General features: G+C 44.6%; 1 protein-coding gene across 4 annotated transcripts in view; it reads right to left on the reverse strand.

Moving 5' to 3' along the window:
* GRIN1 (glutamate ionotropic receptor NMDA type subunit 1) overlaps nt 1–17,503 on the reverse strand; it is a 778,837-nt gene that overhangs the window by 297,470 nt on the left and 463,864 nt on the right. For all 4 annotated transcript variants that reach the window (XM_078642154.1, XM_078642156.1, XM_078642155.1 and 1 more), the window contains exon 15: nt 790–938. In XM_078642154.1, the coding sequence (XP_078498280.1) occupies nt 790–938 (149 nt within the window). The remainder of the gene's footprint in view (nt 1–789; nt 939–17,503) is intronic.

Consider the following 17,503-nt stretch of genomic DNA (forward strand, 5'->3'; position numbering starts at 1 on the left):
TCATTGTTTTTGTGCATGTTAGAAGGCAGGCAGAGAGGAGATCGTAATAATATTCGAGAGGAGTGTGTTCCAGATCTTTGGACAACATCCAGAAATGGATTGATTTAGGGTGTTTTTTTTATGTTGAGCGCAGGCAATTAACAAAGTTAGAGCTCGAGAGCTGCAGAGCTGTTGAGAGCCACCAGGCATCCTTCATTTCTTGGTGAGGCAGTCAGCCTGAATGGGTTTGTGTACAATAAGGACAGGAGTAATGTCCTCAAAATGTTCAATACGTGAGATTAGACAAACAGCTGCATACGAGGAGGCTTTGAGCAGCACAAGATGTATTTTTGAAATACCAGATAGACTATATTTTCATAGTCCAATCTGGACAGTATGACTGCTTCTGTTACTTTATTAGATCTTGTTCTGTTAATAAAAGTTTGATACCTTTGACTAGTCACAGATGATATTTAACATTCTTGGTGATGGACTTGATGTTAAGAGGGTTGTAAAGGATTAAACCAAGTGATTTGTCATGTTAACCTATGGTCATTGAGCATCATAGGATATTGGAGGAGTCTGGGCATTTTGGATAAGGAGTATGCAGTGAGGTCAGTTATGCTGTGCCAATAAGATCAAAACAATCTCATCAGTCTGACTGTCAGAATAATTAACGTGGGCAACCGACAAGCAGAATTGGATGATGCTGTATGATTCCTTCTCCTACAACAAAAGGTTAAAAGAAATGTACCATATACAAGGGTTGTAGAAGAAGCAACATTAATAAATAGAGATGTGTATAATTACCCTAGGATCATTGATTCCTGTGATTCTCTCCTCAGGCCTGTCCAACACCAGGAAGGCAGCCAGGTTGGCAGTGTAAGAGGCCACAATGATCATAGCAAATCCAGCCCATACCATTCCAAGGATTCGTGCTGAGAAACTGCGAGGAGCACCTTGAATAGGGGAAGCACAACAAATGCGTATTTGAGAACCTTAGAAACTGCAAGAACACAATTGGTGGAAAACATTGTCACAGAGAAGGTTCCTACACTGATAAAGTTGTGTTTCTAGAGACAACACCAAGGATTTGCTCAGTGAAAAACAGCTTGCAGACACAAAAAAGTACTGCAACGGCGAGATACGGCTTATCAGGATGCGTATAAATAGAAAAGATATTTACAATCCAACTCCCAGGCCTTTCATTCAGAGACTCCCTGCCATTACTAATTAATGGGAAGCTCCACCACTATTTTGTGGGATACACAGGTCACACACACATTCACACAATTAAGTATACACACAAACTCGCCATCTAGCTATTTTTCTCTCTTTCCTTCTCCCACTCACTGCTCTCCATGTGCTGATTTCCTTCTGGGCAGATGCTGTACAACCACCTATAAGCTGCGCCAACGCTGAAACATTGATGGAAGGTTAATGTTGGTAAAACGTGAGATTTATGGACTAAGACTGCACAATGTCTGTGGTACCATTTCATTGCTCTTTCATCTTGGCTTACTCTTTCCCAATACGTTAGAGATGCTTATTGAGTAGAAGCCCTGGAATGGGTAAACAGCAGTGACTTGCGATATTTCTCATTGCAACATAACCCCTCTAACTGATCACTGTCAGTAATCCCACCACACCTAGCAGAAAACCCATCTTCTTCTCTTTGTCACCTATCTCGTCCACGACATTTTGACCACCGTAGTTTCCAAATATATTGCTTTTTATCCTAGGTGACAATAGGATTCGTATTCCACCAACCTTTTGTCTTCAACATGCACACTTGATTAAACAATTCCCTTACTTCTCAAGATAACGCTTTCCTGCAACATCAAAATGATATTTTATACACCCACACAGCACTTGATTGACTTACTCATCCAATCAGCCGCGGCCCATGGAGGAAGTTACGGTGGGGCAGGGAGGCGGGGAGGGGGAGGGGCGGGGTGAAGGGTGCTAAAAACCAGCATATGGATAATTGCAGGTAAGTAAACAATTTAATTAATAAAACGAATTTGGTAGCGCGCCTTGCATCGCATAATGCGATGCAGTGCGCGCTACGGAATTCGTCCACGGGCCGCGGCTGCATCCAATCGAATTAAGGGTCATTCAATGCTACCTTTTGGTGCACCACTGCTATCATCAAACCCCATTGGAGAGCCACGAGGCAAACAGAGACTACTGGGCCTCAACCGAAGGGTTTAAAGTTGTTTGCCTCTGATGTACCCGGATCCGTCAAACTATGGATCTGCAATCTGGGCCAAGTACAACCCCTTTAGGACCTGACTTTCAGTAGTAGTTATGGTGAATAGTGACAGGCTTCTCAGTGAGGGTGCAGGAGCTCAGCTCTCAACAAACACACATCAGAATAATAAATGATTGTCCAACCAAGCGCTTGACGTTCAAGAAGAAAACTAAATACTACAAATAGGAAAAAGTACACAATCCAATTTAGTAACTTGGTGCTAGAGTTGGTTAGGGCCATTTCTCACTGTTGACCCCAGTCCCCCCCCACACTTCCATAATCCAAGAAGTCCCTCACCAAAGCTTGCGTTATTGGGCTCACGTGAAGACTACCTTTGTACTCTTGTGCGAGCGCACATTCTTTTTCATTCAGTTCACTGGTTCTCACATAACAAGTCTGATGGTCCCTAGCTCAGCCTCTTAAGGGTAACGCAACTCTACATTGTGCACAAGGCTAGCCTTAGGGTATTCAAAATGGTTGACAGTCTCCATTACTCTGGTACACTCATAGACACCACACAATACACACACACAACATACACTTGGAATGTAAGCACTATTATGTTAGCATATAGAAGTAGAACTTTACCCGAGTGGGCCAGTGACACAGGTGAAAAGGTTTTGCCACAAATATAGATGACTCTATGTTCTAAACCCATGACAGAGGCAGTAGTTTTCCACTGTCTGTACAATGTGGGCCCTCTTGGTGCGCCCCTCCATGTCACAAGACAGGTCTAAGACTTCACTCATGTAAAGAGGTAAACTTAGCCCTCTGAACTCACATTAGATTATTGTGAGGCTAGAGTCAGAATCAAAAACTAAGATAACAGAAACACGTAGTTTGGCACTTAGGGTAGGGGAACATGACTCTACTTCATGCAGGGGAAATTCCGGTCCTAATAACTTTGCATAAAATAAGATGTGAACTGAACACTAATATTTGACAATAATCTTGCAGAAAATCAGTAACACTATGTGCAGTTGAATTCTTCATTAAGACATGCAGGAATCCTTTTGAAAAATAATGAACTAAGGGCTCAATAAATCTTTAGTTGGCTAGTTGGCCCAGAGCCTGATCGGATTTACAGAGTAGAGAATAGAGCTTTGCTTATCTTCCAATGGTTACTTGAGGCTTTGCATTCAACACTCAAAGCCACACAATCCTCAATGTATCCATTTATGTATTCTGAGACTTGGAAGCACACTGACGACCCAAATTATACCAAGTTAACTGATTTGTAGTGGCTATTGCCAAATAACAATAATATGGAAGGATTATAATTTTTTTCCAACCCCCGGAAGCAAGTTTATTTGATCCCAATAAACTTTGTTGCACAGCCAACCGATCAGAAATGTCCAGGATGCCTTTAAATCTACCATCATCCTTCAAGCAACAGTTCTCCACAGTGCCTCAAGCTACGCTGGCAAAAGAACCTTGGCATCAATATCAACTATCTCACCTATGCAATTTTTGCCCTGCAGGAGCACCACGTTTTCATTGGGAATAGGCGTTCTAGAACGATGTTCTTACCCAATGCCCAATAAAAGCACAACCTCAAAGCTGATCACATATTCATAAGAATTAAACGAGTGGACGCTTTGCCAGTACTCGCACATTAAATGAATGCACAAGAGGTATGGGGTCACCGAGAAGGATTCACTGGAGCGAGTTAATACTTCCTTTTCGAAAACAGCATTATTCATGTGCTTTTAATGCCCAGGAAGTGAAAGTCACACTGTGGTCCTGACCATCAACAAACTGTAAAATAGAAGCCAGAAAAATCACTCTCATATCCATGTTCTATACATAGTCTTTTCTACAAACAAAACGCCGAAAGTTTGGTGTTCCTTATCAAACACATGTTCCTGCAAAGGAAAACCTATCAAATCTAAGCTCAGTTTTAGGAAGGAGATGTGGACTAGTGCCTAGACCAGCTGTCGGGGTCGGACTGGGTAAAAAAATAGGCCCACGAACAAAAACAAAAGTGGCCCTCATTAGCGAACCAGATAGCTAGAAAAAGAAGCCCACATTTGCATATCAGCCCAGTTTTGAACTTGCAAAGACACGATGTATGAGCATTTCGAAAGGTATGGGAAACTGCATGAATTTATGTTTGCTGCCAACAATGCTTTTGGAAATATCAGGAAATCATCAGTCAAAAACAGTTCACTTTGCCATTAAACTAGTCCACTAACTCCTACAAACAAGCATTGAAAATGCAATAGGTCTCGCAATAGAAAAGTTTGACCTTTTGGTGTTGCAAATGTAAATTTTTTTTGTTTATATTTTTTCAAATTATAAAAGTATTCATTTTGTTTTTTGTAAAGTGAATAGTTATAAATCTAACAAATGTTACATTTATAGCATTAGTAAAGTTACATGTTTAGTTTTGTCCTTTTTTACATGTATTGATGTGCAAACTCACAATTTTGTTTAAAATGTTATAAATAAAGGATAGTGACCTAATGTTGTTTTTAATTTTTAATGGTAAAAGTTTTTACATGTAAAAAAGGACAAAACTAAACATGTAACTTTACTAATGCTATAAACAACTACAGGCAATGGCATAATGGAGATATTAGGGGTGAAAAAGAACCTTCAAAACTGAGATTTGAAATGTAGAGTGGAGGAAAAAAAGAGGCTCCTGGTGGAATCACCGTTAAGGCAGCCTTGGTATTATGTAATTCTGGCTTAACTGGCACCCTAGAAAAACTGCATGTATTTATTTATAATAAACTAAGGACTGAACAGTACACATGCCGCAGCTGGGTAACAATCTGTGCAAATTCCAGGAAACACCAGGGACTGATGCGTGTGGCCAGTCAGCAGGGAACGATGCTGGTAATGGAGGGTGGGTGTGTATTGGAATGAGCGCGAGGTGTGCGTCTTGTCTGTGCTGATAAGCAGCGAGCGTGGGGAGGAGGGAAGGGTTGTGAAAAGCAGCAGTGAGGAGAGAGGGCTGTAGTTGCCAGGAGATGCGGATGTCACCTTGCATGATTTCCAAGACAAGCATCAGCCTGCTGTCAGTTTAGTTCCGTCGCTCGCCCAACAGGGCAAGAAAACCGTCTCAGATGCCTTATGACTCCCCGGCCATATCACTACAGGAACACTAAGAAAACAAGCCAAAATGTACCTAGCAGATCGTAAAGTAAGGAAATTCTTGAGCAATTTATTTCAAACAAGCACTGGTAAAGTCAAAGTGGCTTTTGTGTCAGAGAAGCACGTGTTATTCAGCAGTACGTGTTGCCAAAACCTGCCCAAAGAAGATCTTACAACGAAATATCTTGGACCACAGTGCCATAAATAGGCTGAGAGGCAAAAGAACTCTCAAAGTAGTATTATAAAATCGAGTCAGAAGGTAACGTTTGTACTTTAACTGGTGATCTTAAAAAGCACACACTGCAATATATTAGTTAATTCTTTGCACAAAGGGATTGTGTTTTTGTTTCTCTTAAGCCTCTGTCCTAACAAGTTTCATTTACGGCATTTGATATAACTATTGCGGTCAAAGTGAAAAAATGCATCCACGTGTGATCAATGAACAGTCTTTAACGCAGGCAAAAACATAGACACTGCACACACTTGCATGTAAATCTGCAAATAAAATGTTATCTTTACTGCACCGTAAATACATCAAAGAAAAGACGTTGGGTCTCAAGCACGGCCGGCCGGCCGTGAAAGCCTTTGACGGAGGGCATTGCTGTGGGGAGGGGTGAGGAGAAATGCGACACGGGGCGGAGCGGGGAGAGCGGCGAGTGTGAAGCAGCAGGGGCCTTTGAAGTGAAGCTAGGCTTCACTTCAAAGGAGTGGGAGGAGTGCTGCTGGGGAACAGATGGCGATTTGATGATGTGCACGCGCATTTTAGGTCAATGTGCTTGCGCATTGACCTAAAAGCGCACGGGCACAGCATCAAATCGCCAGTCTAGGTAAACCTTGTTTAAGCCCCTATAGTCTCGCTCAATGCGCATGCGCATTGAGAGGCGAGACCTAAAAAAGCGCACACACTGATCTGCCAGACCATCCCAGTGGGCACTGCCTGACTGCCCTACAGGCCAGTCCGACCCTGCCTGCTGACTTTGGGACGTGGGGAACCAGGTTCAAATCCTGGCCTCAGTTTAACAGCCTGTAATTCTGGGCAAATCATGTAATCGCCCGATGTAGATAGCGTGGTCTGGCTCTGGTATGAACTCTACTGTACAGTGGAACAGCACCTGTAGAATCATTATTTTGGTTTTGATGATGTAGAAACTAGGGCAGACTCGAAAGAGACTTGGACTGCTGATATGGGTAGTGTTGCTGAAGGTAGGACAGTACCAGAGAAAAGGGTTAGGGTGAAGCATGTCAACATCTTACATGGTAGATTAAACAGCTTCTTTAGAGATGACAGAATATATATCATAAGCCTCTTCTACCTTTGAAGGGATATACCACTCTTCAGCTGTCCTCGATGTAGAGGTGACAGATGAGGAGGAGGCAACCCCATTCAGAGGTGAGAGCATGCCTCTTGACATAGGTGTCAACATTGATGAGATGTGGGTCTTTTTAGTTTTTTTTACAAAATGTGCCCCTATATTTTAAATGTCATGAGGACATTTTTTGTCCTCTGTCAAAGCGGTTCTGGATCTCTCAGGAAACCAGGCACGTCAAAACCTGCAGAATCCATATGACATAAGAAGAAAAGCTTATATAAAAACTCTTTCTTTTGAATAGGCCGGGCAAGAGACATCTATTTCACTCATTTCATTTTTATTCTGCACACGTTAATTGTTATGGACATTGTCACACAGTAATTTAAAGGCACAGGAGGCTGAAAGAGAAACGCGTAAAATCACTGACAAAAAACGGCAGCATAAGTGTAAAATGTGGACTAGAAACAATCACATTGTTTGAGGAGGGTGGGTAAAAAGAGACAAAGAACAGCCGCCACTGTGGAGGGTAGTGAGAGCAATCAGAGTCTCTCTGTACAGGGATGTAAGTCATAGGTTCTGGTGTCGAGGGCGCTTCTAGCATAAACATATTTGGACAAATTCAAATTCAAGGCAAGTGGCTAAACCTTCAATCTGCTTGGCATGGAACGTTTCCTTCATAACGATGTACTTCTTGTTTGGGCTCATCCGACAGATATCTCGCCAAAGCACCTGTACCCAAATACTAACTACAGAATACTTTTTTAGGTGGGGTGTAACACCCCAAACACCCCCACTGAAGCTAGGCCTCTGTCAGTATGTCTCCCAGGATGATAGGGCAGTCTCAGTGGCTTTGCGCAACTCTTCTTATTTTATTTTGTTTTTTAAAGGTTTTCTATAGCGCTAGCTGGACCCTGAAGTATCAGAGAGCTTTACAAACTCAAAAGCAAGGCAATAATCATAGGTTCAGGAATTACATCAACTATAAAACAAGGGCAGTATAATTTTACAGAGGAGCACACAATAATGTAGACATTGCAACAAATGTAAGGCTATTAAGGATAAAAATAACTGAAATGAGGTCCAATCAAAAACAAATTGGGGACAAAGGGGAGAGGGACATCAAGAACAGTAAAAGTGAACACAAAGAAAGAAAATAGCCAACACAGCAACAGAAGTATGAACTAAACATGGGGACCTAATTGAGCCATATTCAGTTTGATTCATGGGCTTCAGTATTTATTGAGGAGATGGCTTTTTGTTGAAGCCAGGGAAGGATGAGTTGCAGAGAAGGTCCCTGGGGAGGGAGTTCCAAATGCTGGGAGCATTACCTGAAAAAGAGCGAGTCTGGGTAATTTTCCTTTTTAGGTCTCGGCTAGCGTAGGCTGCGCACATGCGCAGTCTCGCTGGCGAGATTTAATGACTCTGAGTAGCGAGGGTAAACCCCACCCCTCTTCTCCATTGGCTGACCTCCTAAACGGCGGCCAACCATTGGAGAAGAGGTCTCAGTTACGTCATTCTCTCCATCTAAGCCCCGTCCTTTTCGGATTGGGGGGCGTGTTTTTTAGTTTTGTTCTACCCTCTTCTCCATTGGCTGGAATGGTAAACAACAGTCAAAAGCACGCCCGTTGTTTACATTCCAGCCAATGGAGAAGAGGGGAGAAAGAAAAACTCGCCCCCCAGTCTGCAAAGGACGGGGCTTAGAGCAAATGGCGAGCGCTTGTTTAACTACAGACTGGGCTTGTTAGTTTTGGAGGCACGAGAAAAAGAGCAGTGGTGCTTCTCAAAGGTATGGACCTTCCCGCTTTAATGAGTTTGTTGTCTAAATAGTCGGGGAATGATAATTAAGTGCTTTGTGGGTAATGCAGGCAGCATAGTAGATGCATCTTCCTTCGATGGGAAGCCAGTTTAAGGTCTTGAGGGCAGGTGTGATGTGGTCATACCGTCTGAAGCCTGTTATAAGCCGGGCTGCCATGTTAAGTACTGATCTGAGGGGGGCAAGGTGAGGTTTTGGGGTCCCTGTGAGGATTGCATTCCCGTAGTCAAGTTTACAGATTGCACAACCCATTTGAAATCATCCGATGGAATGAAAGGTCTAATTTTTTTGAGGTGTTTAAGTGTGTAAAGCGCTCCTTTGGATGAGTTTTTGACGCAATCCTTCGGTGTCAAATTTTTGTCCAGTGTGAAGTCTAAAGGCTTTGCCGAGTTGGCTAGAGTGAGCGAACAGTTCAGGGCCTTTAGGTCACTGAACCAGCCTTTCTTTGGAAGTTGGTTACTTTTAGGGGAGAATAGAATGACTGGGGTTTAATTTTAGATGGTTGGAGTAAAACTAGGATTGAATCTTACTCAATGTAATGTTAAGATGTGTTCCCAGGGCCTTGAAGGCCAGAAAGGGGGGAAGGGCCCTATCTGTAGCTGGTCCTAAGTTGTGGAACCAACTCCCGAAGGAAATCAGAGTATGCAGGGAACATTTCCCTTTTAGGAAGAAACTTAAAACGTTCCTTTTTAATTATTAGTTGGCCTGGGGCTTTGTACGTAATTATGACTAGTTGCTGCTTTATTAATTGCTGCCGAAGGCGCGGAGATACTCCTCCGGGAGTCGATTCACAGCGCCATACAAACATGCAAATAAATAAATAAGATGTAGGATGTCTCTGTGTGATTTATATTGAAGTAGAGTTGCGTTTCATCTGCATAGAGATGATATTTGATTCCTGCTTGTTTCAGGATGATAGAAAGGGGTTCCATAAAGAGGTTGAAAAGAGAGGGTGATAGTAGTGAGCCCTGAGGGACACCAAGAGAGACAGGTGTGGGTTTCGAGAGGCAAGAATTGATTTTGATTAGTTGAGTTTGATGTTGAAGCTAAGAAGAGAACCATTTTAAAACTGTGCCACTGAAACCGGAGCGTAACTTCAGCGATTCCAATAAGGATGAGTGGTTGACTGTATCAAAAGCTTCTAAGATGTCCAGTAGGATGAGAAGGCAGGCTTCTCCATTCTCTAAGGCTTGATGTTTGTCATCTGCAATGTTGAGGATGGCGGTTTCCGTGCTACAGCCTTTCCTGAAACCACAGTGGAAGGAGTCGAGTAGGTTGTATTTGCTTTTGTATCTGTCAAGCTGTTGTAAGACGCATTTCTCCATGGTTTTTGCTAGAAATTGGAGGATAGAGATAGGTCGGAGGTTGTTGAGATCATTAAGGTTGGCCCCTGGGTTTTTTTGAGAATAGGTGTGATCTGACCAAGTTGGAGGGAATCCGGTACAAAGCAAGAGGTGAGGGAGGTATTATTAATTTTTGGCCAGCACGGGTGATAATGTGGTGTACGTTATGTACTATTTTAGCAGGAAGAGGATCTTTGATGTGTGAAGTCGCCTTTAATTTCGCAATAATATTAATGACTTCTAGTTCAGTCATGGATTTGAAATTTGACCAATTGGCGTGTTTTTTTCTTTTGGGTGTTAAAAGTGGTCGTCTGTTCCAATTGGTGTTGATTGGTCATAGGAAAGTTTGGGTGGTCAGGCTGTTGTGGAGGGAGGAGAGTCAGTGAGAGTGGTTGATGGAAATGGAAGGGAAGTGACTTGAAGGAAGGATTGATACAGTTTAGCAATTTTGTTCGTGAAGAAGGTGGCAATTTCATCACATCTTTCTTTGGAGGCTAATATTTTGTGTGGGGTAGAAGAGGTTTGTCGTTTGACAATGTTAAATAGCTCTCTGGGCCTGTTCTTTGCACAGTCCAGTTGGATACGGAAGAAGGAGACTTTTTCTCTGAAAATGTGCTTCTTATAGGCTAGCCTAGCAGTTCTGAGGTGAGTTAAATGTAATGACGTCGGGTTTTGTTTCCATGCCCTTTCTGCTACTCTGAGTTGTCTTCTTTCATTGATGAGATCAGAGTTAAACCATGATTTTGATTGGGTTGATCTTTGTTGTTTAAGTTTGAGTGGTGCAACTTGGTTGAGAGCTTCTGTTACCACCTTATGGACGTGGGCAGTGAGTTCATTAGCATTTAGAGAGTGCGGGAGACATTGAAGTGGTACACTAATCTTAGATTCAAGTTCCTTCGAATGGAAATGTTTGAGTTTTCTGGTCCACACCTTAGGTTTGTTAATTGAGTCCGAGTGAGGTTTAGCGATGATCTTGATGTTGAAGAGAAAGAGATGGTGGTCAGACCAGTCAATGGGTACAATGTCATTAAGGGAGATCAGTTCATCACTTCTGATAATTGCGTCTTGAGGAGCGCCTTTGATGTGGGTTTGTTTGTTGCAGCGTTGCTTTAGGTCATCCATCTCAAGAAGGTTCGTGAGGCACCTGACTGTGGCGTCTTCTGCGTTGTTCCAATGAATGTTTGAATCTCCCAAAAACACATCCTTCGAGGGTGGGAAGAACTGAGTAAGTAGGTGAGATAACTCTTCAGCGAAGAGTGGGCGATCACCATGTGGGTGATGGATAGTGTGTAGTTTGATGGGTGGGGAGCCTTTGTCGTTAAGTTTGACGCCAAGGTATTCAAAGGGCGAGTATTCCGCATTCTTTAGCATGGAGAGTTGGATTTCTGCTTTGTGGATTAAGGCTAGACCTCCACCTGTTCTTTCAGTCCTGTCATGTCTAATGATGGCGTACCCAGGAGGAGTAAGTAGGCCAAGAATGGCAATCGAGTGGTCATTGAGCCAAGTTTATGTAAGGAAAGCAATGTCAATTCCCTCACTGAGGATGGTTTCAGCAATCTCAGTAGCATGTTGTGCTGCCGATCTACAGTTGACAAGCATGCAAGAAAGAGGGTAGGGATTATCCTTAGCAGATTTAAGGGTATGGATGGTGGCGTATTGTGCGGGAGGTCTGCGCGAGAAGGAATTACATGGATTCTATTTAAGCCAACTATTACTGGGATTGTGGAGGTTGGAAAATTAGAAACCAACTGGTCTTAGCGAGGTAGGAATCACTAAGAGCATTCACTTCCAGACCTAAGAGGGGGCAGTGTGCACAGTGCGGCCTGTGGGCCCGCCGGCAAAGGGGAATGGCCAGGGGAGACATTGCAAGGAATTCAGGTAACCTATTGGTAACGTTTCATGAGTGTGAGAGTGGGCAAGGATTTTCTTGTTTAAGAGATCCTGTTTAAGATGCGCTAAGTCTGTCGTCAGAGAGTTGAGTTCACGATCAGTTCTGTTCAGAATCTGTGCAAAAGATTTGGTGGTTCATCCTGCATTGAGGGTGTGGGGAGACGCAGTGAGATCTGCGTAAAAGGGAGAGGAGATCACCGCATTAAGGGGGTGGTCTGTGTTGTTAGGACTGGGATTGAAGATAATCTGAGTGGAATGCTAGGGGACTGCATTGTGAAGGGGTGGAGTGTCGGCTGAGTAATTAGTTGATGATGTTCTCTGGATAGGGGCTACATCGCAAGGACCGTAGTGGATCTCATTAGTTGCTGAATAACTGGCCACATCGCAAGGACTGCAGTGGATCTCATTAGTAGCTGAGCGATTGGACGTCAAGGTTGGAGCATGAGGTTACCATCTAGAAGGCAATTTTCTAGGGTGGGTGTTGGAGGTGGAATCAAGGTTGTTGGTTGTGTCCGGGGGAACCCGACCATTGGTGAGAGTGGGATAATATTTTGCCCATTCTGAGTAAAGGGGGGCAAAGAGCTCTAGGCTATAGGGGTGACCATAACAAAGGCCCTGGTATTGTTCCTAGTCTGAGTGAGTAGAGTAGGGGTACCACTAGAAGGAAGGGGATCAGCAGTGGGAGTCGTGGAGGCAAGACTAGGGGAGGGGCCCGTGACCGTGGGCATGGCATGCGTATTATCAAAGTTTATATTAGTAATTTGCAAGATAGCGAGGGAGGGAGAGAAGTCGTCTTTGAGGGTATTTATCGACAGTGTGTGCTGAGGGACATGTTAAAGTTGATGTAAGTGTTAAGGGGAGTTATGTTATGTTATGGTATGTTAAGGGAATTTGTTAAGCGCACGTACACCGGACGGTTTTATGGTGCTGGAGTCCAGGTGAAGCTTCAACAGTGAGAGGATTAAATTAGTCCTACGCCTGGCAGAACAGCCAGGTCTTTAGCTGTTTCCTAAACCTTGCATAAGAGGTCTTTGATCTCAACTCCACAGGAAGAGAGTTCCAGAATTGATAGACTAAGACCGCACATCTTAGTCCCCGTGTTTCTTATGATTAAAGGATGGAATGACAAACAAATTCAAATGGGAGGTCCTGAGAAGTTCATAATACCAAGGCTTTTGGTAGAACATGCTGTGAGTAAAGGGTAACCCAATTGGGGTGGCCAGAATTTGGAATTCCAGGGGGAATTCCAGGGGGAATTCCAGGGGTTGGCTGGCCCACCCGTTAGGATCAGCTCAGTTTTATCCGGGTTTAGTTTTAGATGGTTACTGGTCATCCATTCACTGATAAATTTCATGGTGGATTGGGAGTTGGAAACAGAAGATGCCAATTGATCGATATTGAATACCAATTGGAGATCGTCGGCATAATTGAAGGTTCCAACCTTTCTTTCTCTGCGAGAGTGGATCAAGGGTAATAGGTACAAATTAAAGAGAAGCAGTGAGAGAGAGGAACCCTGGGGTATCCCGCAGGTCAATTTCACTTTAGTGGAGGAGAAATTGGTGAGGCGAACTGCTTGTTACTAAAAAAGGAAGAGAGCCATTTAGGAGCCAGGCCCTGGATCCCTGAATTACTGACATGGTCAATCAAAAGGTCATGATTGACCGTCTTGAAGGCCGCTGAAAGATCAAGAAGTACCAGGGCCTGGGTGATGCCTTTGTCTGCTCCCCTTCTGAGCTCGTCCATGACCGTACGGATAACCGACTCAGTTGAATGTGAGTGTCTGAAACCTGCCTGATGAGGGTTCAGATAGTGGGAGTGTTCAATAAAGGAGCTCAGTCAACTGCCTACATGAGCCTCTAGAATTTTGCCTAAGGACGGCTGCAGGGAGATGGGACGATAGTTACTTAGGGCTTGAGGGTCTGAGCCTGGTTTCTGTAGGATTGAGACAATGTCTGCATCCTTAAATATATTTGGGACTATACCCTGCTTAAGAAAGTGGTTTAGGAGCAAAAGAGGGGGGTCCGAGCAGGTGAGAAAGGCTTTCCGTAATATGTGAGGGGGACAGCAGTCAGTAGGGGAGCTGGATGCGACCTTCCTTAGCAAGCCGAAGAATACTTCCCTGGAAATCAAAGGGATCTGGTCTAGCAAAATAGGGTTTCTACAGGTGGGTGGAGAATTTGTAGGAGAGGAATTGATAGGGATACTAGACTTAATAGTGGCAATTTTTTTCAATATAATAGGAGTTAAGAGAGTCACATAGAGTTTGAGATGGGACAGGTTTCGCTGCGACTCTATCTGGCTTCGATAGTTCGTCTACTATAGAAAAGATATCCTTGGGCTTATTAGCCATGTTTAAAATCTTGTTGGAAAAATAATCTGAATTAGTTTGTAAAATAGCATTTTTATAATCCTTGAGCTAAATTAGGAATAAATTGTTATTTTCTGGGGAGTAATGTCGTCTATAGTTGCGTTCTGCTTTACATAGGGAAAGTTTCTTTAATTTTAAATCGTCAGAAAACCAGTGTTGGGCATCATGAGGTGTCATGATCTTGGTTTTATTGATAACGTCGAGGCTGTCACTGGCAGATTCGAGCCATGTTTTACTACCTTCTGCTGGATTGTTTAGTGGCTCCTGTTCTGACGGGCCGTGGTAGCCAGCAACGTGCAGGAGGCGCCTATGTTAGCGCGTCTCCAGTTTCTTGCCATACAGTTCCCCATCCGTTGGAGCTTGGTTAAGTGAACACTGGAGAGAGTAAATGTTATAACATTGTGGTCTGACCAAGGGGAGATCAGTATCTTAGAAATTGTCAGATTAGATATCCAGACTTGGTCAAGAATGTGGCCTTTTATATGAGTAGCGGCGCTCACATACTGAGTACAATTCATCCCAGAGAGTAAATCTGCCAGTCCAACAGAGATAGCACTCTCCCGAACATCATTAGGCCAAAAATTAAAATCTACGATTATGAGGATTCTAGCATAGTTAATGACTAGATGAGAGTTCATTTCAGCCAGTAACTGGGAGAATGTTGACATATGATAAGGAGGGCTATAAAATAATGCACAGTTAAAAGGAGACTAGGAAGACTCACATTTTAATACTAGGCTGCCAACTGAGGGTTGGCCTGCAAACCCTACTGAAGTGAAATGTAGTTTCTCATGTATGACAGCCGCAACCCATCCCCCTGCTTTACCTGTAGTCCTAATAGCCTGAAGAATATAGTAACTGTCAGGCACTGATGCTAAGATGTCAGGGGCTGACTCTGCAGTAAGCCAGGTTTCAGTGAGAAGGAGTATATCCGGTTCGTCCGGATCTAGAAGCTGAAAGATTTCGAGCTGGTGTTAAACCAGCGAGCGGGTGTTCAGATAAATGACTGTGAGTCCCTTATGCTCCTGATGCTGGGGGATAACAGAATCAGGCAAGATCTCTTGTCTGATATGATCCTCCAGGCAGGGAAGCTTTGGATTAATTTCTGGGTAAGTATCTCTGTATTACTGAATCCCCACCTTCTTGAGTTCAGCACGGGTAATAGTGTCAATTGGCATGCTAATTCGTAGTGGTTTCAATCAATCAATCAATCAATCAGTGTACTTGTAAAGCGTGCTACTTACCTGTGAGGGTCTCAAGGCGCTGAGGGGAGGGGGTGGTGCACTACTGCTTGAAGAGCCAGGTCTTGAGGAGTCTTCTGAAGGGGAGTAGGTCTTGGGTCTGCCGTAGGTGGGTAGGGAGGGTGTTCCAGGTCTTGGCGGAGAGGTGGAAGAAGGATATGCCACCGGAGGTTGTTCGTTGGATGCGGGGGACATCGGCGAGGGCGAGGCTGGCGAAGCGGAGCTGGCTGGTAGGGGTGTAGAAGTTGCGTCTGCTGTTCAGGTAGGCTGGTCCGGCGTTTTGGAGTGCTTTGTGTGCGTGAGTGAGGAGCTTGAGGGTAATCCTCTTGTCGACGGTGAGCCAGACTAGGTCTCTCAGGTGGGAGGTGATGTGGCTGTGGCTGGGGACGTTGACGATCAGTCGGGCAGAGGCGTTTTGGATGCGTTGTAGTCGTCGTAGGTGTTTGGCTGGGATTCCTGCGTAGAGTGCGTTGCCGTAGTCCAGTCTTCTGCTGACGAGGGCCTGTGTCACCGTCCTTCTTGTTTCGGTCGGGATCCACTTGTAGATCCTGCGGAGCATGCGGAGGGTGTTGTAGCAGGAGGAGGAGACGGCGTTGACCTGTTTAGACATGGAGAGGGAGGAATCGAGGATGAATCCTAGGTTGCGTGCATGGTCGGTGGGTGTCGATGCTGTTCCGAGTGCGGTCGGCCACCAGGAGTCGTCCCAGGCTGAGGGGGTGAGTCCGAGGATGAGTACCTCCGTCTTGTCCGAGTTCAGCTTCAGACGGCTGTTCTGCATCCATTCGGCGACGGCTTTCATTCCCTCTTGGAGGTTGGTTTTGGCGGTGTACGGGTCCTTGGTGAGGGAGAGGATGAGTTGGGTGTTGTCGGCGTAGTAGATGATGCTAAGGTCGTGTTGGTGGGCCACTTGTGCGAGGGGGGCCATGTAGATGTTGAACAGCGTTGGGCTGAGGGATGAGCCCTGGGGGACGCCGCAGATGATGTCGGTGGCCTCGGAACGGAAGGGCGGGAGGTGGACGCTCTGGGTTCTGCCGGAGAGGAAGGACGTGGACCAGTCAAGGGCCTTCTCTTGTATTCCGGCTTCTAAGAGGCGTGTCTTTAGAGTGCGATGGCAGACCGTGTCGAAGGCGGCTGACAGGTCCAGGAGGACGAGGGCTGATGTTTTGCCGTTGTCTATTGGCGCCTGATGTGGTCTGTGGCGGCGATGAGGGCTGTCTCAGTGCTGTGGTTTCGTCTGAACCCGGACTGGGAAGGGTCCAAGATGTTGTTGTCTTCCAGGTGGCACGCCAGTTGCAAGTTGACGATTTTTTCGATGACCTTCGCCGGGAACAGGAGCAACTCCTTAGCGGAGTAATGAAAGAATTGGGCATGGAGTATGGCTCCTGGCCTCGGCCGGCTGCGGACAGGTGCAGACGAGCTTGCCTTTGGCGCACCTTCAGGGAGTCTTGGATAAGGAAGGAGGATTGTTAGGAGGACGAAGTCGGGACTGTTCAGGGTAGATGAGTTGAGTAACAGGGGAGAGAGGCGAAAGGAGGGATTGGCCCTGTATTGAGAGTGAAGTGACCAATGTATGGAAATGTCTATCGAAGATGTTGAGGTGAGGGTCAGTGGCTTGTATGAGTATATTACCAGTTCTGAAGATAGAAATATTAATTTGTCATTTAAAAGACGGAGAGGGGGTTGTCGTCATTTTTAATCCATACAGAAGTTTTATCTTTTTAGTGACTGGAAGGAGGAGTAGGAAGAGGTTTTTCCATTTGGCCAGATGCTTGGAATAGAAGATAAAGTCAGTTTTCTTAGTGGCATTAGTCAAGCTGTGGTAGGTATGCACTATTAGAGTTTCCAGGTGCTGTTTCAGTAGTTTAAGTTTGAGATTCTTCTTGGCGTTTTTTAGATATTTATTGGGTACATGATGTTCCACGAGTTAGGGCCATAACTCACTAGGGCCGTGTCAGGGGGTTTGTGGGGGAGCATTGCTGAAGACATGGTTTTATCAAGAATAGTATAGATGCAGGATTATGCCTGGGATTCTGATTAGAACATCACACTGGTAGGGGATGCCACTAAGTGTATAATGAGCTACATATTGTTCCCAAGACCTTAGGAAAAGTCACTAAGGAGCATCACAATGACAACTCAATTTTGAAGTAGCTCTGCGTAAATGCATACATTTGCCAGCTGGAGACGGAGGGTTAGCATGAACCAC

Source organism: Lissotriton helveticus, chromosome 5_1 (genome assembly GCF_964261635.1).
Source record: "Lissotriton helveticus chromosome 5_1, aLisHel1.1, whole genome shotgun sequence".
NCBI lineage: Eukaryota > Metazoa > Chordata > Amphibia > Caudata > Salamandridae > Lissotriton > Lissotriton helveticus.